At 38.7% G+C, this 25,864-nt stretch overlaps 2 protein-coding genes and 1 non-coding gene across 5 annotated transcripts in view; 2 read left to right on the top strand and 1 right to left on the bottom strand.

Annotated features, from left to right (window-relative positions):
• The window catches only part of TMEM209 (transmembrane protein 209), a 32,031-nt gene extending 17,376 nt beyond the window's left edge, over positions 1-14,655 (bottom strand). Inside the window, exons 1-7 of one of the 3 annotated variants that reach the window (XM_032869241.1) lie at positions 14,489-14,655; positions 13,099-13,235; positions 12,882-12,940; positions 11,768-11,899; positions 11,033-11,274; positions 5,466-5,667; positions 42-217 (exon numbers count right to left, since the gene is read on the bottom strand). In XM_032869241.1, the coding sequence (XP_032725132.1) occupies positions 42-217; positions 5,466-5,667; positions 11,033-11,274; positions 11,768-11,899; positions 12,882-12,940; positions 13,099-13,235 (948 nt within the window). In that variant the 5' untranslated portion in view covers positions 14,489-14,655. The other 2 variants (XM_032869233.1, XM_032869237.1) reach the window with 2 other exon arrangements.
• Positions 14,656-16,599: 1,944 nt separating this feature from the next.
• Positions 16,600-23,149, top strand: SSMEM1 (serine rich single-pass membrane protein 1). The gene is made up of 3 exons (XM_032869248.1): positions 16,600-16,869; positions 20,827-20,881; positions 22,593-23,149. The coding sequence occupies exons 1-3, from the start codon at positions 16,687-16,689 to the stop codon at positions 23,084-23,086; spliced, it is 732 nt and encodes a 243-aa protein (XP_032725139.1). The 5' UTR covers positions 16,600-16,686; the 3' UTR covers positions 23,087-23,149.
• Positions 23,150-24,148: 999 nt separating this feature from the next.
• LOC116879140 lies at positions 24,149-24,251 on the top strand. The gene has a single exon (XR_004384974.1). It is a non-coding gene; the product is annotated as a U6 spliceosomal RNA (small nuclear RNA).
• The last annotated feature ends 1,613 nt before the right edge of the window (positions 24,252-25,864 follow it).

The raw sequence follows: 25,864 nt of genomic DNA, 5'->3' as shown, positions 1-25,864 counted from the left end.
ATTGATTTTTAAAAATATTGTCATTTTTATTTCCCACTTACCTCCTCTGCTGCTTGTTTAGAACTAAGATCAGCTTCATCTTTGTTAGCACAGGGGGCCTGAGACCTGCAGGCAAGTTGATACTGAAACTTCTTTAGAGTTTGTGCATAATCTCCCATAGAACGATTATAGTTCCAGAAAGTGGGACTGGTAGAAGGCGAGGTAGAGTCTGGGCTGCCTACAATGATGAATTTAAAGAGCATCAGTGTGCGCTGTAGTAATTCTGACATCCAGAGTTAGCTCATGAATGCTGGCGATCTACGCACCTAGGCAAGGGCAACCAAGGAAGACAAAGCCCCAAGGGATTCTTCTCCCTGACACTTTTCTTTAGAGAATACGTTTTAGCCTATGCTAAAATATGTTCTCTAGAACATATTTTATATGTTTATACTAGAGAACATATTTCTCTAAAGAACATTTACTGAGCAATATCACGTTAAGAACTCTAAGTGGTTGAAAGTGTTTATTTTTGTTGTAAAATTAAGCTTGTTTCATTCTCTAAGACTTTCAAATGATTCAGCAAGAAACAAAAGACACAATTCTTCAGGAAAGAAATAGGCAAAGGAAGTTCCCTGCTTGAATTTTTAGTGGCTCTTTCTGAATGGGACAACTGCAGTCTCCTATTAATAAACTATTCTCTGGGTCAGCAGCTAGGCTCGCTTTTCCCCGTACTACACTGCGCTCTCTTTATAGCCCGTAATAACTCCTGTGTTGTATTAAAAGAGACTGACGACTACACTTCTAAGTTTACACATTTACTCTCAGGAAATGTTAATAGTTACATATGGGGACTTAATCCTCTAGAAGCTTCTACCAGAGTACCTGTCACACTTTAAGGTTATAGTTTGTCTTTCTACAAAACAGAGTTTGAGCTCCTTGAGGGCAGGAAGTATTAATTTACCCCAGCATCCCTGTGAACTGCTGCTGTGGCTGCTGTGGAGAGTTCTGTAGGCTTTGGGAAACCTATCAGCTTGGATTTCACTGCCCGAGTGGGAACTGATAATGAGGATATAGGCCTAGCACAGGTAGAGCTGGACTGAGACCCTTCTACCTCTATCCCCTGTACCCAGCAAAGGGCCAGGAACCTCACGGGCCAAATTTTTGGTAGGTAAGAAAAAAAATCTGTCCACTGGCACCAGGAGATAACAAGGAAATTTGTCTATCTTAGGTCATACAGGGATTTAAAAATTATTCATTTTTGTATGGGTTTAGAATACCCATTTATACTACCTGTGAAGTCCAGGAACCTCCTAGCTCAGAAATTACCTAAGTTAGTTCAAGGTCAGTGATACTCCTTAGGCACTTGGCAGAGGGAAATACAAAACTGCTAGGAGGAGACAAGGCTTCTATCCAGTTTTCTCAGGACAGAAAAGCACAGATAAATAAAACCCTACTGCAGATGAGCTTACCAAAAACAAAAATACAAAAATCACAAGAAGAAATGATTTCAAGCAAAGGAATCAACAAGACAAAAATATTAGTATTTAATCTCTAAGAACTTTAGATAACTGAGCTATTGGACAGAGATTTTCATTTTTTTGATTTTTTTTAAAGATTTTATTTATTTGACAGAGAGACACAGCGAGAGAGATAACACAAGCAGGGGGAGTGGGAAAGGGAGAAGCAGGCTTCCCGCTGAACAGGGAGCCCATGGGGTTCAATCCCAGGACCCTGGAGTCATGACTTGAGCCAAAAGCAGACACTTAACAACTGAGCCACCCAGGCACCTCTGGACAGAGACTTTTAAAGAGTTATGTTTAAAATGATTGAGATAGGAAAAAGAATGGAAAACACAAGAACAAAACCAAGATACTCTAAAACAAATCATGCCTATTTGAAAGAGAACCAAGTAAAACCTTGAAAACTGGGGAAAAAAAAAAAGAAAAAGAAAACACCCACAACAAATTAAAAAACTCAATGAGTTAAACAGCAATTCAGATAACGCTTAGGGAAGAAAGAGCCAACGGTCAGTGCCAACAGTCAGGCGAAAACAAACCAACTGTGGGCTAAGTGGTAAAACAGAAGAATGCCAAACTACTAAATGTGGAAGAAATGGAAGTTTTAGGAAGTCGCCACTTTGCAACTACCACTGCATTAACTCATTTCGGAGAGGACCATCAACAGATGCTAAAACCACTCAGTGAAAGGCTAGTGGGAAACAGGATTCACAAGTCTGGAAGTATCACACTATAGATTATTTACTAATTATAAAAGGGAAAGCCAAGGCAGCCATCATCTTGACCAAGTGATCCAATTTAATCTTACCAATAAAGGGACAAAATGCTATCATGCGTTTCCTGATATGGTATGTTGAAAGGAGCATAGCACTACCTATGTTGTATCCTTACGAAAAAATTGTATTGAAACTGATTCTAATCTTATCTAATAATGAAAAATGACCACACAAATCCAAATTTGAAAAACAACTAGGCTGACCTCTTCAAACGTAAACATCATGATCCTGCATCAGTTTAAAAAAAAAAAAAAAAAAGCTACAAAGGCCATTACTGGGTCAATTTGAAGAACTATGAGTATGAATAATACTAGTATCTTAAGTATGATAATTATGTTGTAGTTAGAAAGGAAAATGTTCATGTTCTTAGGAGATGTGTGTGAACTAATGAAGGATGGAGGGGCTAGTCAGCAAAAAAATGTGTGAGAAAAAGCAAAAGTGAGTACCTGGTTTCTTACTATTGGAGAAAGGAGTTACAAATATGAAAAGGGAGGAGGCTGGAATCAACCCTGTATAGCTGGACTGGAACTGGGAGGCAGTAGTATGAACTCATGGTTTTTAATATATACAGATGGACAGATACAGAAATACAAATAGGTGTGTGTGTACATAGATTCCTAGCTGTCTGTTGAGAGGACCTAGAGGAGTGATGTCCCATCAACAGTGGTATATCCAGGGCCTGGACATTAATTTCTAAATATCATTCTCCACTAAAAGCAACTATGGCCCCTTGGAGAAACAGACCGACTCCAGAGCCACTTAACCAGGGAAAGTACAAGAGGAGCCTGAAATATCTTTTGGTGCTAGAAAGTAAAACAAAATGACAACAAACAAACAAAACAGAAGCCAGAGCATCCCACCAGTGAAATGTGAGACCATATAACCATCAAAATAAATGACATTACTGGGGAGAAGAAAAGCTCTACCTCACAACAGACTGCCAGCAGGTAAGTATGAAAGGCAGCTGCACAATATAAATACACTTAGCACCACAGAATTATACACTTAAGAATGGTTAAAATGGTAAATATTATGCATATTTTGTCCTAAAAGATATTTAAAAAATGTAAAAGGGAATAATAAAGAAGGAATGATGGAATTAGAAAGCCCCTATGAGAACCAACATAGTAAAAATCAATTTTTTAAAAAATTTATTTATTTGACAGAGATCACAAGTAGGCAGAGAGGCGGGCAGAGAGAGAGAGGAGGAAGCAGGCTCCCCGCCGAGCAGAGAGCCCGATGCGGGGCTTGATCCCAGGACCCTGGGATCATGACCTGAGCCAAAGGCAGAGGCCCTAACCCACTGCACCCGGTAAAAATCAATTTTGAAAAGAAACTTAAAAGGATGTTAAAGCTAAGCCAAGGGGTGCCTGGGTCTGCCTTCGGCTCAGGTCATGATCCCAGGGTCCTGGGATTGACCTCTGCATCAGGCTCCCTGCTTGGCAGGGAGCCTGCTTCTCCCTCCTCCTCCACCTGTTCCTCCACTTTGTGCTCTATCTCTGAAATAAATAAATCTTTTAAAAAAAAAAAGCTAAGTCAAATATGATGAAGAAGAGGACATTTATACAGCCTCAAAGTAGCTCCTCACAAAATACTATTAGTAGCTCCTCACAAAATACTATTTATAAATTAATTTATACAAAATACTAAATTACCTAAAACCTACAGATAATAGGTCAGAAGTATAGGGATGGACATAAATACACCAAGCAAACACTAACCAAAAGAAAATTAGTACAGCTGTGTTAATATCAGAGAAAATAGAAGGCAAAAAACCCAAGAGATAAAGATAAAAGGAATAATTGGCCATAATGATATTAACAATCCTGAATTTATATACACTTAGCATAATTTCCTACACATTTAGCAAATTTGACCGAATTACGAGGAGACATTTAATGGAAGACAATCAGTGGGAACTGTTAATGGACTTTCTTACTAACTAATAGATCAAGTGGATGAAGATTAATAAGATAAAGACTTTAAGAACACCTTCAAGAAGTCTGGTTCAATGAACAAACATGGGGCCCAGTATTTAGAGATTATGCATTCTTTTCAACATACCAAGAACCATTTATAAAAAGTGATCACACAGGAAGCCTAAACGCAAGTCTTAAGAAATACCAAAGAACTGACAGGGTACAGTTCACAATCTCTAGCCGTAGCACAATTCCCTTAGGGGAAAAATAAAAGATAACCAAGCCTTCATTTTGTATGTTGGAAATGAAAAGCAACACCAATCACTAATAATACTTCTAAGCAATAATAACAACAACCCTCCCAAATAACTGCAAAGGATCAAAGAAGAAATAAAAATGGAACCCAGAAAATATCTCAATAAGACCAAGATACGTCAACGGAACAACCTAGTTGTTCTTTGCATGGCATTATACTCTATAATTTACAGTAAACTTGGAAGTATTTCAAAATTTAACAAGAAGAAAAAGCATGCATCAACAAATAACAAGATAATATTGATTTGTTTCTTTGACATTCCTGGCACTTTCAGGCAAAATTAAATTAAAAATCAATGGAGAGATTTCAAGTGACACAAAGAGCCATGGTCCAATAACTGACTTCCTCATTGTGGCCATGCTTTAGCACCTAATGTGCTTTCTGTGAAAGTTCCTGAGGGGAAAAAATCATTACTTGGCTCAATAACCTAATTTGGTTTCAAATAATTGACTTTGTTATAATCAAATCCACCCCAAACAGATTAAGATTTGCTAACATTGTTTCCCAAAGTAAACTAAAAGACAAGTTTAAAAATGTTCTGAAAAACAGCAGCACTTCTGGAGTAAATCCATTCTCTCTCCACCACGCCAATCTTCTCAAGAACCAAAAGGAGACAACTATCACTTCAATAAGTGGTGCTATGCACTGATTTAAAAACAACGGATAGCCTCAACTTTTAAATAGAAAGTATAACTTATATGAAAAAGCTTTCAATCTTAAGGTAGATGGAAGTTTCAAGATTTCTTGGTTCAGCTACATTTTACTTTTTTAAGTTTGGTAAGCTTAATTCTAACTATACAAAATATAAAAACAAAATGTATTTCTCTCCTAGGCTATCAAGGTAAAAAAGAAACATTTATGGAGAGCTATCAAAATACTGAAAATAATGAGTTAAGGGTAACATTAAGTAACACCAAATATATGTACATTAGGTCTAACTAAAAATATACATACGTACCCAGCTTAACTCTATGCTGTTTCTCTTCTTCACTTCTAAGAAAAGTATCCAAAGTTCGTAAGTCTGTCATGTAGTCTTCTTTGTCAGTAGGGGAATTATAGACGGTGGGGGAAGACCGGTAGCGAGATCTCAATCCACTGCTCTCCACTGGTCCAACAGTAGTAGGGTATGGAGAAGAAGGAGAGGGACTATAGCTTGCCAACTATACGAAATAAAAGAACTTCTTCTTTACTGAAATTTATTTCTGTTTCGGTTTTTGACTTTCAAAAAGTAACACACCAATCAGAATGGCCAAAATCAGAATGGCCAAAATCCAGAACCATGACAACACCAAAATCAGAATGGCCAAAATCCAGAACCATGACAACACCAAATGTAGGATGTGGAGCAACTGGAACCCTCATTCACTGGGGTGGGAATGCAAAATGTATACATAGCCACGCTGGAAGGCAGCTGACGGTTTCTTAACGGAACTAAACTACACTCAGCACATGATCTAGCAATTGTGCTCCTTGGTATCTACCCAAAGGAGTTGAAAACTTATGTCTACACAAAAACCTGCATACAGAAATTTACAGCAGCTTTATTTGTAATTGCCAAAACCTGGAACCAATGAAGGCATCCTTCGGCAGAGAATGGGTACATAAACAGTGATACAGCTGGACAAAGGAGTATTATTTAGCATTAAAATAAAATGAGCTATGGGGCACCTTGGTGGTTCAGCATCTGACTCTGGATTTGGGCTCAGATCATGATCTCTGGGTCTTGAGATCAAGTTCCACAGAGCCAAGTCAGGTCCAGGCTGGGCGTGGAGCCTTCTTAAGATTCTCTCTGTCCCTCACCCTCTTCCCATCACTGCCCACTCCACCCCCAACTCACAGATGAGCGGTCTCACTTAAAAAAAAAAAAAGAGGGGCACCTGGGTGGCTCAGTGGGTTAAGCCTCTGCCTTCGGCCCAGGTCGTGATCTCAGGGTCCTGGGATTGAGCCCCCATTGGGCTCTCTGCTCAGCAGAGAGCCTGCTTCTCCCTCTCTCTCTGCCTACTTGTGATCTCTGTCAAATAAATAAATAAAATCTTTAAAAAAAAGAAAAGATGTGACCTATCAAGCCATGAGAGGGACATGGAGGAAACTTAAATGCACATAACTAACTAAAAGAAGCCAATCTGAAAACGCTACACACTGTAAGGTTCCAATGATATGATATTCTGGAAAAGGAAAACTATGGACAAAGTAAAAAGAGCAGTAGTTGCCAAGGACCGGAGAGGATGGATAGGGCACAAAGGATTTTTAGGGCAGTAAAATTACCCTGTTATGATGCCATACAATAATGGTGCATACATGTCACTATATATTTGTCTAAACCCACAGAATGCATACCACCGAGAGTGAGCCCTAAAGTAAACTATGGCCTCTGGGTGATGATGATGTACCAATGTAGGTTCATCAACTGTAACAAATGTACCACTCTGGTGGGGGATTTTGATAGCTGGGGGGAGGCAGGCTATGCTTGTGTGGGGGCGAAAGGTATAAAACCTGTCTCTGTACCTTCCTCTCAGTTCTGCTACAAAGCCTTAAACTATTCTAAAAAATAAAGTTTTTAAAAGAAGCAATATATGTATATTTTAAAAAATGGAGAGTTTGAAGAAAGTAAGCCATACTTTTAACTCCACAACCTAGAGATAATATAATCCCCTTTCATATTTTATGTTCAAATCTTTAAATGTACACAGATAAATCAATGCATTATTACTTTTACATTATTGAGATAATACTGTTTAGTTTTATTACCTGTTTATTAATTTTTATTTTTAAAAGATTTACTTACTTTAGGATAAATAAGATGTGGTATATATATACAATGGAATACTATGCAGCCATCAAAAGAAATGAAATCTTGCATTTGTGACAACGTGTATGGAACTAGAGGGTATTATGCTGACTGAAATAAGTCAATCAGATAAAGACAATTATCACATGTTCTCCCTGATATGAGGAAGCTGAGAGGCAACGTCGGGGGTTTGGGGGACAGGAAAGGAAAAAATGAAACAAGATGGGATCGGGAGGGAGAAAAACCATGAGACTCTTAATCTCACAAAACAAATTGAGAGTTGCGGGGTGGGGGGAGGTGGGTAGGGAGAGGATGGTTGGGTTATGGACATTGGGGAAGGTTATGTGCTATGGTGAGTCTGTGAAGTATGTAAACCTGGTGATTCACAGACGGGTACCCCTGGGGCTAATAATACATTATATGTTAATAAAAAATTAAAATAAAAAAAGATTTATTTATTTACTTTAGGGATGGAGACAAGAGCATGTGAGCATGTGCATTGGTGGGGGTGATGAGAGGAAGAGGGACAGGGAGATAATCTCAAGCAGACCCCCTGTTGAGCGTGGAGCCAGAGGGCTCTTTCCCACAACCTTGAGATCACCACCCAAGCAGAAACTGACTGAGACACACAGGTGTCCTCTCATCATTGTTTTAAAAATTAACCAACGATTTTCCTATAAATATTCTTACTGGCTATATAATATTTCATTGTACAAATATACTATAATTTATTTTTACATTCGCTTATTCTAGACATTCGAACTGTCTACAATTTTTGGCCACTGTAAATAATGTTATGATTAACATCTTTGTACATAAATCTTTTCTTAATTTCTGAGGATGTTCTTCAGGAGATTCCTAGAACTGAAATGACTAGATCAAACCATATGAACATTTAAATGCATATTTGCATTGTATTAAATGAAAATGTTACACTAAATACAATTCAGAAGAAACTGATAGGAGGACACATTTTGGTATATATCCGTCAGCATTACTACTTTAAAATGTTTATTTGAGGGGGTGCCTGGGTGGCTCAGTGGGTTAGGGCCTCTGCCTTTGGCTCAGGTCATGATCCCAGGGTCCTGGGATCAAGCCCCGCATCGGGCTCTCTGCTCGGCAGGGAGCCTGCTTCCCTCTCTCTCTCTGCCTGACTCTTTGCCTACTTGTAATCTGTCAAATAAATAAATAAAATCTTTAAAAAAAATGTTTATTTGATATAGAAGAATTTTTAAAAATTTACATTTAACTTGTGTTTCCTTATACTTATGAAGTTAAACACTTTAAAAATAATTACTGGCCACTGTATTATCTATTTTATCAACTATCTACTCCAGTACATTGATAATTATTTTTATTGGGGTTTCATTATCAATTTATATAAGCTTGTCAAAAAGCAAGGATTAAAAAAATCTTTTAGTTCAATAATGTTTGAAAACAGAAATGTTAATCCTCTTCCACACTTATGGGGGTGGAGCCTATTTAAAAAAAAATCTTCACATATGCTATGATATTTGGGCTATATAAACCATACGGGGCTAATAAACCATTGACTGGTTTATTCTTACTCAAGGGGCATATTTTATGCATTATATATATTACCTTATTTTATCCTGTCAATAATAGGTAAATATTACTACTGTAGTAATTTTGGATATGAGAGGTTAGGTAACTCACTCAAGATCCTACCAGGATTTCAATCCAATTTTCTGACTATAGAATTTATGCTTTTAACATGTTTTACTGGATCAGAATTAGCTGTCCATACACTACAGAATGTGGGTAACTATTGAAGATGGGTACAGGTATGTCTGAAAACTTTCATAATCAAAAGTTTAAAAGTAACTTGTTTCTTGAAAATTTAAAAGAACTCAATAGCAAAATTTCAGGCTCTAATATATTCTGCAGGTATACTTGATTAAAGTTTAAAATTTTTCTTCCATATTTATTTAGGTTCTCTACTTAGTCGATCTTGGCATTTTCTCCCTAGAAAAATAATTATTCTATTTCATTAACTTTTCCAAGGTATTAGTTTGTATTCAACAAATACTTATATGGCATCTATATTCCATACACTGGGCTAAGAAAACACAGATGAATAAAAACACACCATCTTGTACTTGAGGTTACAGTCTAGTAGAAAAAGAGAAACAATGTTACAAACTTTATGTAAAGAGCTATTTAGCAGATTAGTAATAGTTTCTAAGAAATAAAAATAAGTTATTCAAGAGTAAACCATGGTATTTCCATTAGATGAGTATTAAGTAGCCATTAAACAGAAATTATGTTTGGATGGTAAGAATATGAGTGATTTTTCTTTTCTTATGAAAATGAAAGCTATTTTTACAAGTCATATTTACCTATGGGTTGTGAGTTATCACTATATATACATTTCCTCATAATATTTAACTTGTACAAGATGTTCTAAATTCTATTATTTGCCAAAATTATTATCAGGTACCCAGTTGTATGGAATTTCATAACAAATAAATATTATATAAAGAATGAGGGCAGTGTGTTTTCATTTCCAGACATTCCTCATTTAACTAGCAGCTACAGAGATGTTAGTCTAAATAGTGAGAGCATCCGAAAATGTGACTATCCCCACCCCTGCCCTTTAAATGATTTTTTTAAAAGGATTTTATTTATTTATTTGACAGAGAGTGAGCACAGGCAGGGGGAGAGGGAGAAGCTGACTCCCGATGGAGAAGGGAGCCCCATGTGGGGCTTGATCCCAGGATCCTGGGATCACACCTGAGCCAAAGGCAGACACTTAACTGAGCTACTCAGGCACCCCTGATTTTTTTTAAAGTAATCTGTACATACAACATGGGGCTTGCACACACAACTGCAAGATTAAGAGCTGCATGCTCTACTGACTGAGTCAGCCAGGTGCCCCTGACCATCTCTTTAACGCTCCTTCTATGTTCTTACACTTCAGGCAGGAGTCATAATTTCAAATTTGTCAATTTTGCTTCTATCAAGTCCAAAAATGAGAACTATATCCCACTTAACTGTGGGAGCTGGAATGAAGGATTCTATTCTTCCCTTTTGATAGGGGTGTCCATCCTCAAGAGTTCAACTACACAACTCCTCTTAGCTTAGGAGGTAATCCAACATGATGAAAGCATTAAAATCTTATTTATTTTTAGATTTTATTTATTTATTTGTGTGAGAGACAGCGAGTGAGAGAGGGCACCCACAAGCAGAGGAAGCGGCAGGCAGAGGGAGAAGCAGGCTTCCCACCAAGGAAGAAGCGGGATGTAGGACTCGATCCCAGGACCCTGGGATCACGACCTGAGCAGGAGGCAGACGCTTAACCAATTGAGCCACCCAGGTGTCCCAGAAAGCATTAAAATTTTATAAGGATATATAAACGTTTCACATAAACAAGCAAAGAAAGAGGGCAAACATGAATTTAAAAACTAAAGTAAAACATTACCATAGTCTCAACTGGTTTGAAAAACCCTGCAGAAAGATCCTAGATGGTGACCTCAACCCATTATCTTTGCAAAAGCTAGTATTTTTTCTTTCATCTTAGGGTGTAGTATAAAGAACTTCTGACTAGGTATCAGGATCTGGGATCTGTTCTTGGCTCTTAAACAGGGAATTTGGGCAAGAAAATTACCCACTGTTCCTCAGTTCTCTCAGTGAGAAAATGAGTTTTGACTCATTTGCTGATTTTCAAGGTAGTTCCCCATTCTAAAATAATGTGGCCAAGAGAAAGGATTTGTTACCTTATTATAACCACTGATGGGAGAGTAAGTCACTCCAGGGCTATAGGAACCGCTGCCCCCTGATGACAGACCTTGCAGCTGGGGGCTATATCCAGTTATACAGCTGGTGGTGAACTTGGGGCTGGTACTGGGTGAACGAGATGGGCTATAACTCAACACACTCTGACCCTGAATTGAAGGAGAAGGTGGAGAGGGAGGGATTTGGGTTGCTGCCAGATCATGTGGAGGAGTAGTCTGTACAACTAGAAGGAAGGAAAGAATAAATAAATAAAAAATGAGTGACTAAAAGATGCGTGTGCATGTGTAAATAAAATTTCTATAAAAACAGATTTAATAAATTGAATCTTTCTCAAGAAAAGAGAAAGTAACAGAGTGATTTGGTTGTTAAATTACATAACATATTATTACCTAAGGACACAAAGTAGTTGCTTACCATTTCTACAGATTTCAAAATAAGAGATTAGCTTCAATGCAACAAGAGTCATTTAATTTTAATTGTAATTAAACAATAGAACAACTTTCATGAGGCTGTTGAATATTATTTCCATTCAGTTTATACAAATAGGAATGATAATCATTGGTCTTAAGACAATTTATTATAGACTTGCTTAATATAGTTGAGCCAGATGGCCTTAGAAGTCCCTTCCAGCTCAGTCTATAAAAAGGGCAAATTAAATTGAGAAAGATTTATTGCCAACCTTTCCCCCACCTTTGCAAAAGATATAAAACACTTACCAGCTGTTTTCAACCCTAAAAGTGTTTGCTGTCCAGGGCTAACCACCAGACTTGTTGGTGCCACAGTGTATTTGAAATATCTCCAAAAATCAAATAAGGCGTTTAGGCTAAAGAGGGAGGCAAGGGCAAGCTCTGGAAGAGAACAATATGTTATATTTTTTAAAAAGGGAGGCAGAACATTTGGGGGGGGGCAAAACTCTTCAAACTTCAGCAAGTCAACAAAAAAATTGAAAACCATCTTCCTACTCCTCATAATAGATACCATTTAATGAATGTATACTTTATACAATGTTTATTACATAAATGTTTATTATAGGACATTTACTAGTGAATTTCAAAATATTATTGGGCACCTGGCTGGCCCATTTAGTGGAGCATGTGACTCAATCTCAGGGTTGCGAGTTCAAGCCCCACACTGGGTGTAGAGATTACCTAAAAATCAAAAAATCTTACCAAAAAAATAATCACTAATCCTTACAACCTTGTACAATAAATATTTTGACCTTCATTTGACTACATTAGTCACGTGACTTTTGCAAGAACACACATCCAGTTATTCATGATTATACCTCAGGTATACAGATACCAAAACTTGCTTATTTCCTTGCCACACCACCTCCCTATCACAGACTCCACGTTAACGTTTGTGTTAGACTATGGAATTCACTCTATTGGCCATAAAGACTCTTCATATCCCAGGACTACCCAAGAGCAGAGAGAAGCAGACAGAGGAAGTAACAAGTAAACTGAGGAAGGCATCAATGGAATAGAAATCTAGTTGTTCGTGAAAGGAGCAGTGGTAGGGAAGTAGGGAAGGCATTTCAGAGAGAACAAATCACCACCACCAAACATTGTTTTTCATCGCAGAACTCCAATGATTACCTGGAATTGTACTGTTTAATTTGTTTCCCCTACTAGAACGTTTCTTCCATGAGGGCAGGGACCTTGTTCCCTTCCTACTGTATCCCCAGTTTTTGGAACATAGTACACACTCGAATATTTATGGAATACAGGGACGAATACTAAATTGAATGCAGTTTTTCATCAGTAGTATATCTAAATGCAGTTTTTCATCAGTAGTATATCTAAATCACAATAAAAATGAATTACTTACCAATATACCAGAGGGGCCAGTATGTCACATTATAATATGAACTAATCAATTTTCCAGTCCTGAAAAAATTAGAAAGGCTTTTCAAAGTCTTAAAAAAAAAAAAAAAAAAACTAAAACAACAAAGAGAACAAACACCCAAAATCAAAACAAACACCAAAACCTGTGGAACTGACCATTAACCTCTTCAAGTTTCACTTTTTTTGGCTAATTAACTTACATTTCAGTGTATATCATTCCAGCCATAGATACATTTAGGAGTCCCCAGGCTAAAACCACTTTCTTAGCTTCTGTTTCTTTTCTCATCTTGATGGTTCTGTCAATAAGGGAAGCAGTAGGATTTGTCTCCCTTTGCATCTATTCAAAAATAAAAAGCACCGGAATTAATGAAAAGAAACCACTTCTCCATTTAAGAAATTGTGTCCTTTATAACAGTAACTAAAAACTGCACATTTTATGTTTAAAATGTCTTTCCAAAATTTTCTACATTTTACTATTATTATATGAAAAGGGAACGCTAAATTATAAGTTTATTGGTACCATATTGTAATCAACAGAGAACTGGCTGGTCACTTCAGAGAGCAATACTTCCAATGAATAAAAATGTCTTATTTTGTATTTAAAGGATGGTGATTATATCCACAATTATTCTGTACTGTGCTTTTCAAGGATGTTACAAGGACTAGCCCAAGGGCTAATTTAAGAAACTCAAAATACCAAGATTTGGGAGAAAATACTCCATATTAGCTAAAGCCATCAAAGACTCTCCTCGCAGAAACCATTAACTGCCTACCATCGTCAACAACTCTGCACTCGGCCTGTCGCACGCCAGGGACCCCTGTTTTGTGTTGCTGATAAAGTTTAAGAATTTAAGTTTTTTAAGGGTGATCACTCGTAGTGTGAAGGGAATGAGAGCGACTGGGGAGTGTGCAGTTTGGGCCCACGTGGGATTTAGATTTCCTCTGTTTCGCTAGGCCTCATCTCAGACAAACATAACTCTTCCGTCCATAGAGTACAGAGCAGCACCCTTCCCGCCTCCCAGCCCGCGAGTCAAAACTTGCCAGTCCCCAGAGATTCCCTCCCTGGGTCTCCCAGCACAAACTTTAGCAACCCCTATGGCTTCTTTCGTCCTTCCACTACAGGTGATGGGACGCCTGGACACACTCCCCTTTGGCTGAACCCTCGCCGGATCCACAGTCACGGAAACCCCACTGCCCGCGTGGACTCCGCGGCCAGGAAGCACAAAGATGACCCCCCAAACGCACCATGTTCTTCGGCCGGAAGCCGGTGGCTCGCGCCACACCCTACTGCACATGCGCGAAGCCAAGAGCGAAGGCGAAAGCAACCGACTTGCAGGACCACAGTTACCGGAAGAATGAGCCTTCTCGCGAGAAGGGGTGGGGGAGCGGAAGAATGAGAGCTAGGCGCGTTACCAGGGAAACAGCTTTAGTGTTTGTGGCTCTCTTCTGCGGGGAGAAAGCTGAGCCGCAAAATTTCAGACCAAGTTCTGAACCCGCAGTAAAAAGTAATAACTGTAACAAGCTGAATTTCTATATAGTAATATAATTTTAGCTTCCTTAGGGTATTTTATGGTTAAAAAATATGCTCACATTTTTAAGCCGATTTTATTACGCAGGGTAGCTAATTGTATGGTAGAGTATGTGGTAACGTGTCCAGACACCCATCAGCGACGACAGAGCATTTCTCACAAAAACAAGTGTTTTGACCCGATGTAAATTCTTAAATATCCTTGTAATAAGGGTGCAGCAGTAGGAAGAAATCCCCAAATCTGTTAAAGTTGCTAGTGGTTTTGAGGTTGAAAAAAAAAAAAATCCAGTTGTTCACTTTGATTGCATATTATTCGGAAGAACTAATAATCCTGAAGAAAAGCTTCATCAGGGAGTTCACTTTGGTTTTATTTAACAAATACAAACGCCTACAATGTCCACAGAGCCACGCGAGGGGATGTAAAAGTGGAGTTCCCTGGTTAGTGTTTGGAGGTCAGCCAGCAGGTGCAATAGAGGGTCAGGCGAGGTGGGGCCCGATGAGCCTGGAGGGGGTGCCCCTGGCAGGCTCCTGGTGAGCTTCCTGGAGGAGGTGATGCAGGCCTAAGGCACAAGGCCAACAGCCACCATGACCCGGGAGTGGGGACCTGCCTTTGGGGATGTGGAGAAATGTTACCCTAATGAAAACACCACCTCTTTTCACAACAAGCTAGTGGATTGTTACATCATTTACGTGTCAATGACCAAAATTTTTCCTAAGATGCACCCAAGGTCAAATAGAAGAAAATTAAGATTCCTCGTGGTATTGCATATTAATGGAATCTGCAGGTATGCTATGCTCTTAAAGATCTAACAGATTTTTTTTTTTAAGATTTTATTTATTCATTTGACAGACAGATCACAAGTAGGCAGAGAGGCAGGCAGAGAGAGAGGAAGAGAAGCAGGCTCCCCGCTGAGCAGAGAGTCTGATGCAATGCGACTCAGGGCTTGATCCCAGGACCCCGAGATCATGACGGAGGAGAAGGCAGAGGCTTTAACCCACTGAACCACCCAGGGGCCCCTAACAGGTTTTGTTAAACTGTGGTTTTAATCATTTTTAGACTGCCTTAGCAGCAATGATGTTTTGCTCTAGTTTTAGATTCAGAGATGAACTTACTCAAAAATTGTTCAAAATGAAGGGACCCAATGTACAGTCAAAATTAGAATACCAGGTTCCTCCCCACCTCATATCTCTTTCCTAAGAAATTGTATACATTTAATGTCACTTACAGCAGACACGTCTTTTTTTTTTTTTTTTTTTTTTTTTTTCTCTTTAAGTAGGCTCCACACTTAGCATGGAGCCCAAGCTGGGTCTGAACTCACAACCCTGAGATCAAAATACCTGAGCTGAGACAAGGAGGTTTAACAGACTGAGTCACCGAGGCACCCCTACAACAGACACATCTTTATTTCCTCTCTTAATGTCCTTAAGTTATTGTGCACTTATTGAAGGCTTAAAAAGAAACACTATTAGATATACTGCTTTGCTATATAACTGGCCTTATGTATTAGTTTGCAAGGGTTACCATAAAAAAAATACCACGGACTGGATGGCTTGAACAACAAAAATGTATTTTTTCACAGTTTTGCAGGTGAAAAGTCCAAGACCAAGGCACTGGCAAAACTGGATTCTCCTGAGATCTCTTTCCTTGGCTTGAAGTTGGCCACCTTCTGTGTCTTCACATGGCCTTTTTCTCTGTGTCCACACAACCATGGGGTGTCTCTTTCTCTTATAAGGACATCAGTCATCTGGATTAGGGCCCTATCTTTATGACCTCTTTAACCTTAATTAGCTCTTTAAAGGCCTTATCTCCAGTTATTGTCAAATTGGGGATTATTCATTCAACATATAATTTTGGGGGAACATAATTCAGTCTATAATATGTTAGGTGTGTGCATGTCAATTTACAGTGATATGATACATACAGAGACTGAAAAAAATGGATACCTCAGAAACTTAGATATTACAGACATTAAAATTTAAAGAAAATACAGTATGTACAAGTTTCAGGAAAATAAAAAAAGATTAAGGTAGAATGCACCCTATTGATGTATGGGGGAAATACCGTAACTCTCATACAAATAATTTAGATAAATCTTCCAAAAAGTTAGAAATCCAAGAAGTGTTTGTCAGTTCCTGTCACAGTTACTGAAGCGTATGTCACAATAGGTTGCCAAGGAAATTGTCATACACATGGAGTGAAGTACTTCCCAGTCATCTTCATTCCTTTGAGCATGCTTTATTTTCAAAGCAAGAAGCCATCATGGGAGACCTTTTTTCCTTATTTTGGGAGGTGGATCCTCCCCCCATACCTTTAAGTTTTACCATTCCAAGTCAGGAATATGAATGCCGGAAGGATGACTCTTGCGGGACGATAGGGAGCTTCCTGCTTTGGTATTTTGTCATTATATTGGTCCTGATGTTGTTCTCTCGGGCTTCTGTCTGGGTAGGATATCCAGTTCATTTAAAATAATATGTTTACTGTATCATAGGGGATTCTCCATAAAATAAATGCACTTTACTTCGGTCAAGCTACTTTTTAGAAGTTTGTTTTCTAGTTTTAAAAATAATGCAATCTCTTTCTAGAGCATCCAAGAATACAGAAAGGATGAAGAAGAAAATTTAAGCTACTGTAATCCTATTTCCTGGAGAGAGCCCTTGTTAATATTTTGGAGTAATAGTCTGGTTTTGTTTTTTATTTTTCTCTATCTCAATATATTTCTCTCAATCTCTCTTTGATCTTACATGGTTGGTAGTGTAGACATTTTCATATCCTTTTAAAAAACTTAATATTATATCGTCACATTTCCTCAAATCGTATTCACACAGCAGCACTCTTAATGGCTGCGTAATTTTGTCTTGTGGTTGCACCATAACAAATCTGTAATTTGGAGACATTTAAGTTGTTTGCAGTTTGTCCATAGGCTGTGAAATGCTGGGATAAACTTCCCTACTGGTAAATGACCTCCAAATTCCTTTTGTAGCCACGTAATTCTAATCAAAGATACAAAAGTTGTCCTATTTATAGAATACATGTTGTAGGATTTGGGAGATTTGAGAATGAGGCAATGTCCTCTCCTGAAAGATAAGATGCAGAACTAAATTAAAGTAAACAGAACAAAAGTCACCACTTCAGACCGCCTACTAGCAAAAGAAAATACCATCCTCTTAGGAAGGGGGTAGCCCAGGTTTTCAGGACTGTGTATCTCCAACGTATTATGAGTAAGCAAGCTCTTATAAATTGCTGACATGGCATCCTTGCTGGCCATTAATAACAGGCTGATGATTAATCAGACCACCATCATTTGGCATTACAGCCAGCCCCCTGGGCTGGCAATGGTCAGCTAGACTGAGTGCTGCATCAGCTCTAGATGGAGAGGAGGAGGTTTGTTATGTCTATGCCAGCTGGATTCCATTATAATAATGAAAGATTCTTCCCCTCACTACCTCTTCTTCCTAAGAAGAAGTTTCATCTAAAGTCTAAATACTTCTTAAAGTAGATACTCTGCCAAAAGGAGATTTAGAATAGTGATCCCTTATATGTGTCCTAGACTCCCTAGCTAAGTATATTGAATTTGTCTGGATTGGCCAGAAAAGCTACTTTAGAAAATTAACAAAAAAATTGAAATTGATTCCTGGCAATTTCATCATGAAGACTACTTAAGAGATCTAAGTTATTCTTCTGCTCCTTTGCTTGTATCAGCTCTTTGGAATCAGAGTCTGAGCTTCAAGGACCTAAGACAGCTGGCAGTCCAGCCACCTTTTTGTAGACAAATAAGATACCAGTATTCCTGCTTTTTTTTTTTTTTAAATTGATAAGGCCCAAGGAAATTAAGTGACTTGTCCAATGTTACACAAGTGGTTAAATGTTGGAGGAGAAAGAGACCTAGGTTTCCTGCCATGTAATTCATTTGCTTCAAAGCATAGCTGAAATGTTGAATTAAATCTCTTCAGTGCTGATTAAAACCTTAATTATCTTAGAGGTTTCGTCTTTCACTTTGTACCGCCATGGCAGTTACAATGGGCTGAACTGCTGCTTGTGAAGGGTCCCAGATTTGAAATCTGAGAACCATATGAGAGCTAGTCAAGGAGGATGGAATTTTTCTTTCACTTTGAACTTCCTTTTCTCAGCTAAACTATGGGCCTTTATTTACAAACCTTGAAGTAATGGTAAAAGCGTGATGGAAATGTGGTGGTAATTATCCTCAAACGTGAAACATGCTGATTTCCTCTGGATTTGCCACTACTTAAGATGCATTTACCCTTTTGCTTTCAGAGACTATAAATACTATATTTAGTTTGTGTATTTGTTTAGTGTTTATTCAGACTGTCAGTGCTGGTATTTTTCCAAACAATACTGGTCCAAGTTTCTCATTTTGCATGTGTGGAAACTGAGCTTTAGGGAGGTGTTAAGTGAATTGCTAAAATTGCAGAGCTGTTCCAAGGCTGAAAGGCAGAGCCATAGCCTAGATCTCCTCTCTGTTCTCCCCTACTCCTCAGGGCGGGCCCTGCTGATGTTTTCACTCACTGAATCGCACACAGTTAAGAAAGTGCTTTTGGTAACCACAGTTCATGTGATTCCACGTAGCTTGATGCAAAATCTTTTGATTTGGAGATTATGTTTTGATTTGACATCAAGTCAAAAATGGAAGATTTCTGTAAAAATTATGTAAACCTAATACATATTTTTAAACATTTCTCCCTGTCCATTATAAAAGTATGCATTATAGAAAACGTGGAAATTACAAGAAAGTGCAAAAAATGAGAAAAAAAAAACCCACTCCAGATTACTTGGAAATAACCAACTACCATGAACAAAATTTTAGGTGTATGAACTTCTAATCATTTAATAATTATCTCTCTATATATTAAATTTAAAATAAGCCTCCCCCCACCAGTCATTGTGAAAAGAGAGAGATATCTCAAAAGAGGATTCCACTCTTAAATTTTTCAGAGAATGTTTGCAGTAACCCAAAAAGCAGAGAGGGATCTCATTAAAGATACTTGCCTGATGTTGTAGAGATCAGATATTAAGAAAGGAATGGGCCAAGGATCCTGGATTGTAGCTATGAATACCCAGGTATGGCATTTTCAACCCCAAGGAAGTTTGACTTTCTACGAAAATTCATTGTTTTCCCCAAATGTAGACAACTTGAAAAGTTAGAAGGAAAAGTATCACTGTTTCACTCACAACCATTGCTAACACTTGTGTACATTGTTTAAAGTCTTTTCATGTTTTTAGCCTTCTTGTGATTGTACTACATATACAAATTTGTATCTTTTTTTTTTTTTAAGATTTTATTTATTTATTTGACAGACAATTAGGCAGAGAGGCAGGCAGAGACAGAGAGAGGAGGAAGCAGGCCCCCCATCGAGCAGAGAGCCCGATGATGCAGGGCTCATTCCCAGGACCCTGAGATCATGACCTGAGCGGAAGGCAGAGGCTTTAACCCACTGAGCCACCCAGGCGCCCCTACAAATTTGTATCTTGATTTTTAACTTAGTAGTACAACATGTATTTCCTCATGTCGAGACATACTTTTCTTATAATTTTTACAATTTTTACAATTACATATTATGATGTAATTTAACCATTGCCTACCTTTGAATTTTATATTATCCTAATTACACTGTGATTATTTTTGTACATAAAGTTTTCTCTCTTAGAGGAGTTATTTCCTGGTGATAGATTCCTAGTAAGAATTATTACATGTCACAAGTGTTATGAATATTTCTAAAGTTTTGATACATTCTGAAAGAGTTGTTTTATATTTATATTTTAGCGAAATCATGTTCAGTATCAAAAAATGGGACACTAATCTGAACAATGGGACAAATTTATTTATGGAGTATTGGGCTAGGGTATTTGAGGAACTATTCAAAGAAATCCATTTCTTTTCTGTTGCCAAATCCATAGATAATGTTATGGTTGCATTTTAGAGGAAAGTTTCGGAAGGACTTGGGAGATAGTAGATTTATGAACTCTGGTAAAGATCTTCAAGGATTACAAAAAAGGTGACCTGATAAAGTCTTTACAAAGTAATTTAAAATGAATCCCAGTACTGTCAAATCTGTTTTTAAATGATATTTAAATGATATTTCTTTACAATGTGAGTACAGGAAAACTTTACAACCCATAGATCTTCATCAGTCTTATTTTCTCTCAAGTCTTTGTTCCATTTGGCTTGGTTCAAAACTTTTGGGCAGACTCTGCTATCAAAGCCTGGTCTTCCAGTGAGCAGCAGATGAGATGATCACTCTAATAGGAACTCCGTAAGAATTTATTGAATTGTACTGAATGTTTAAAATTAGACATTGCCCAAGAGTCTAGGGCAACAGTGTTCTATGGACTTGAAAAATAGCCAACTGAGACTGCTATTACTGACCTGTATTTCTGAAACAGATGTCGGAGAAGAAAAAGGATGAAGACAGTGGGACCAGCACCTCAATCAGTAAAGGTGAGAGCTGGTACATATTTGATATTGAACTATGATGAGAGAAATATGTGTTGAGTGTGGAAAGCAAACAACTGAGCGTGGTTATAGGCCTCCCCAGACCTGTGGTGGTCCCCTTGGATGGGCCTCTTGCTTTAGCACAGGACAGTTTAGCTGCTTCAGTAGAGCTTCTAAAGGCCATAAATTACTAGTACGTAGAGTTCAAGTTCTCTTTTCATTCGTCAAGCATTCTCCCTGCATATAGTTTGCTTTTCATACAACTTTATTGTTAGTGTTGCTATAGGACTATGAGCTTTATATGGCATTTTTTAAAAAGATTTTATTTATTTGACAGAGATCACAAGTAGGCAGAGAGGCAGGCAGAGAGAGAAGGGGAAGCAGGCTCCCTGCTGAGCAGAAAGCCCGTTGCTGCTGCTGCGTTGCGTTGCGTGGCACCATCCCAGGACCCTGGGGTCGTGACCTAAGCTGAAGGCAGAGGCTTTAACCCACTGAGCCACCCAGGCACCCCGCATGTTTTTTTGTTTTAAATGTTGCTGATATAAAGGATGTATGTCACACAATTTACAAGTAACAAGATATCTAATATACTTTATGGTAATAGACTGCCAATTTGACAAAGCACTTCCCAAGATTTCTGCCAGACCCTTGCATCCTAAGCCAACCGACGGCCGCATGTGTGAACAAGTATAGTTCTATATGAATGTTATGTTTTTTTTAAGTTAAGGAGTAAGATGAAGGAAGCAGGAAGATGTATATTATAACTTAACTTGGTTGTCAATGATATGACTTCTTTCCTGAATTGGATAATAATTTTAGAATACTCTGGAAGGATATTTCCTCGTTTTGGGGTGCGATTCACAATGTGGTAGCTAAAGATGACACTTCTAAATGTAATCTATGTTAGTAACATGTTCTTTTCCACTTTAAGCCGAGACAATCAACAAAATCATAAACAAGACCTGATTTTTAGTGCTCGTTGCTTTTTATCCCGCCCACACTGATTGCAAATTACCAACATGTTACTGAAGTGGAGTTGGGAAGAGATGCATGGTAGCACACCATTACATAGGATTTCCAATATCCAGATACCACAGACATAAATAGCTTCAAGAGCTATTTCTTAATAAAATCTAATAAAATAATTAGGAACTGATTAGCTTAGAATATTTATTACATTTATGTGTAATAAATGGATTTAATGGTAAGTTTGTATAATTTAGTTTTGACTAATAGGCTGTGTTTTAACAACCATCTCACAGAATTCCTGTAAGTTTAACCCTCTGTTCTTGTGAGCTCGCTGGTAGAAGACAACTCCAGCACAGCACTGTGTAAAGAAAAGACCCTTTTTAGTTTCCTGCTACCCAAATCACATGCACATACATACTTGAATCTTTAAGACTTCAAGGCAAGGGAAAAAAGTGTCCTTCTCTGGAAAAGCTTGGTGACCTTTCCCTTGATCTTATATCAGGGGTCCACATGGCTTCAAAAACAATGTGTCAAGCATCTATTTGACCCCTCTGGTCTTTAGAGGACTTGGTATCATATCGGAAAAGGCAGGCAGTTGCCAATGCTTGCAAATGAGCCGAGACAAGTGGTGGCTTGCCAAATGGCAACCGAGAGTGAGTCCATACATGCCATAGGCTTCCTTATGTAATACGAAGTTGCGGTAACCAATGATATGCCTAACATCTTGATTTGTTTCATTGGTTGTTAGCAAGCAAAGACACTTCCTATAAGCGGCAAAGCAAAGATGGTGACTGGGACTCTTTACAAATGATGAAAAAACCAAAGCAGAGCCAACTTACCCCTGTAACTGACTCAGAAGTGGCTTTGGTCAATGCCTATCTTGAACAAAGACGAGCCAGGCGCCATTCTCAGTTCAGCCAGGTGAATCAGATCCAACACGATAGTGATACAACTGAGTGTGACAGTGAAGAATCGAACTCGGGAGCCTCCTCGTGGAAGGAGAGTGAAAGTGAACATCATCCATCACCAGCTAGTATTAAGAAGAGAAAACTAGCTCAGAGGCCAAGGAATGTGGGAAGTTGCCAAATCAGGGAAAGGCCCTGCCTCCACTGCAAAGCCATGAGAACCAATGAATGGTTGACCCGCCACTTCCTTCAAAGTACTTCAGTAACCCACATGAAGGGAGATAATCAAGAGGAAAATTGTGAACCTGACATTAATACAAAATTCAGTAAATTTTGAATTTTATCAAGTCCTTACCTTACTTGCAGCCAGATGAAAGAGACAAATGAAACATAAAAAAAATCACCAGAGCTCTCGGTGCAGAGGCTTTTACAGTAAAGTCTCTCTATTAACAACAAAAACATACTGAAACCCAAGAGGTAAAATTTCAGATAATCCTTTATCCAAAAACAGGTCTGTGAATTTGTTTATGGCACCATTGGAACATCAAAGATCTGCTTCTACTAGGATTTCTTAATTCAAAAGAGCACAAGACATATTTTATGCCTTGAGTGTATGTATTTTGTTTATGTCTGTAATACAAATAAGGACGCTCTTTGAAAATATATTTGTGTTCAGAAACCATTTAAATTCATTTGTATGTTTTGATTGACTGACTGAATTAGGTGACATTGGTTGGCATGGAATGGACCGTATTCTCTAGGTCCATATTTTCAGGTGACTCTACCTGAGCTGTGTTGTTGCACATGGGTCAGCTACAGTTGGTGAGGAAGAAGAACTCGAGAGCCTGGAAAAAGACCTGATTCCCAGAGTAGAACAAGGAGGGAAGGCAGCATGGCCCAGAGGGTGACTGGGCCATGGGTTGTCCACATGGTTATTGTCTAAAGGCCGTGGCAAGTGTTAAAGGAAAAAATTATTTTGAGACCTTTTTTTTTTTTTAAGGTTTTACTTATTTATTTGACAGAGAAAGAGCACAAGAAGGGGGAGCAAGAGAAGGAGAAGCAGACTCCCCACCGAGCAGGGAGCCCAATGTGGGGCTTGATCCCAGGAGCTTGGGATTATGACCTGAGCTGAAGGCAGACACCCAACTTAACTGAGCCACCCAGGTGCCCCTTTGTTTTTGTTTTTAGATTTTTAAAATTTATTTGAGAGAGGGGAAGGGAGAAAGCACAGGAGGGGAAAGGGAGAAGCAGGCTTCCTCTGAGCAGGGAGCCCGATGCGGGGCTTGATCCTAGGACGCCAAGATCATGACCTAAGGAAAAGACAGATGCTTAACCGACTGAGCCAACCAGGTGCCCCTGGTTAAATATGGTGGGGAGGACTTTATTCAAGACAACTGTAGTGCTCACTTTGGCAGCACATATACTAAAACTGGAACAATGGAAGATTAGCATGGCTCCTGGGCAAGGCGGACATGCAAATTGGTAGAGAATTCCATATTTTAAATAAGTCAGACCGAGAAAGACAAATACTGTCATCTCATTTATACATGTAATCTGAAAGAGCCAAACTCACAAAATGAGGAGATGTTGATCAAACTTTCAGTTGAGTAAGTTTTGGGTCATCTAATGTACAACATGGTGACTGTAATTAACAATGCTGTTACAATTACACAGTTAAAAGTTGCTAAGAGTAAACCTAAAATGTTCTCACCACACACAACAAAATGGTAGTCATGTGAGGTGGGACATGTGTTAACAAGTCTTATTGTGGTAATCTTTCACAATATATATGTGTATTGAATCACCATGTTGTACACCTTAAACTTATACTATAAAGTTGGGATTATAACTCAATAAGGTTAAGATTGAAGAATTAAAAAAATAACTAGACCACAAAGTGCTAGAAAAGAAAATAAATCTATCAACCATAACTTGGAGAGAAAAAAACTATTGTAATAGGGGTTAAATCTATTGCAATAGGAGAGAAAGGTCAAGTTCAATTCCAAATACAGCAAAAACAAGTTGTGATTGATAGCCAAGGAGCAGAGGAAGGGGGTCAGTGAATGGAAAATTACTAGCAGAGACATCAAAGGGTAGGGGGATTCCTGCTAAACTGACCTAACAGGATTCTTGCTAAAGGCAGCCAAGGACTCAGACATCAAAGATAGCAGATGAAAAACTTGATCAGATATCAATGGTGGGGGGACTCTCAATAAACTTATTTAGCAGGATTCTTACCCAAACTGGGCCAGACACCAAAGTTGAGATCTGGTCTTAAAGACGACTCAGAGGAGCCTGACTAAAGTTGGGTCAGAGAGAGCCTTTATCGACAGTTAGCCGAAATCTAGACATGCATGGGGTTGGGCTTTCCAGGTAAGTGGGAACCCCAGCGGTGGGGTATTCAGGACGGCCTTAATAGATGGGTGGCCATTCTGGAGACCCTTCTCCAGGTGGATAGCAGAACCCCAGCTGGGATATAAAAGAGGGCCCCAATTCCCGAGAAGAGGGCTGGCTGGCAAAGAGAAGATAAACAGCAGGGACTGTAGTCACTGGACTAGAGTTCAAAGAAGGGCTTAAGTCTTGGGGAAGGACTTCAATATTACAAATAAGATAAAGACTGCAGCCTGATAATAAGGACTAAGCCCTTCATGACTCACTGGCAGAGGGACCACAAGATAGGACTCTGGTTACTACCGCTAATAGTAGCTTTCTTAACTGATTGCTGCACAGAAACCTGGGTTGCCGTCAGGGGGCAATGTGGGAGTCCCGACCACTGGAACAAGGCCACTAGAATCCAGGACATGAGGTGACATTTCTGAGCTTATTTGTGGAGACTGTCTCGTTCAGGTTGCCTGAATAGGTCTGAGGCCATGAGCAAAAAGCAGGACTTCAGGAGATACTCAAGCATCAACCTTTTCAATGAAAACTTCCCTTACTCCTCGACACCCTCCTCGACTTTGTTCTCTCAGACAGACACCCCCCACCCCAAAAAACAAGCTCAAAATACAATAGCAAGTTGCAGGGACAGGATTTAGACCCACATTGTCATGCTTCAGAGTTTGGACTCTTAATTACAATGATCTTAGCCATTATTCTCTGAAGATGAAAGATCCTG

This window comes from Lontra canadensis, unplaced genomic scaffold, assembly GCF_010015895.1.
Source record: "Lontra canadensis isolate GAN:19392208 unplaced genomic scaffold, GSC_riverotter_1.0 scaffold2, whole genome shotgun sequence".
Lineage (NCBI taxonomy): Eukaryota > Metazoa > Chordata > Mammalia > Carnivora > Mustelidae > Lontra > Lontra canadensis.
Note: the sequence above shows the minus strand (reverse complement) of the source record. Positions and strands in the feature narration are given on the sequence as shown.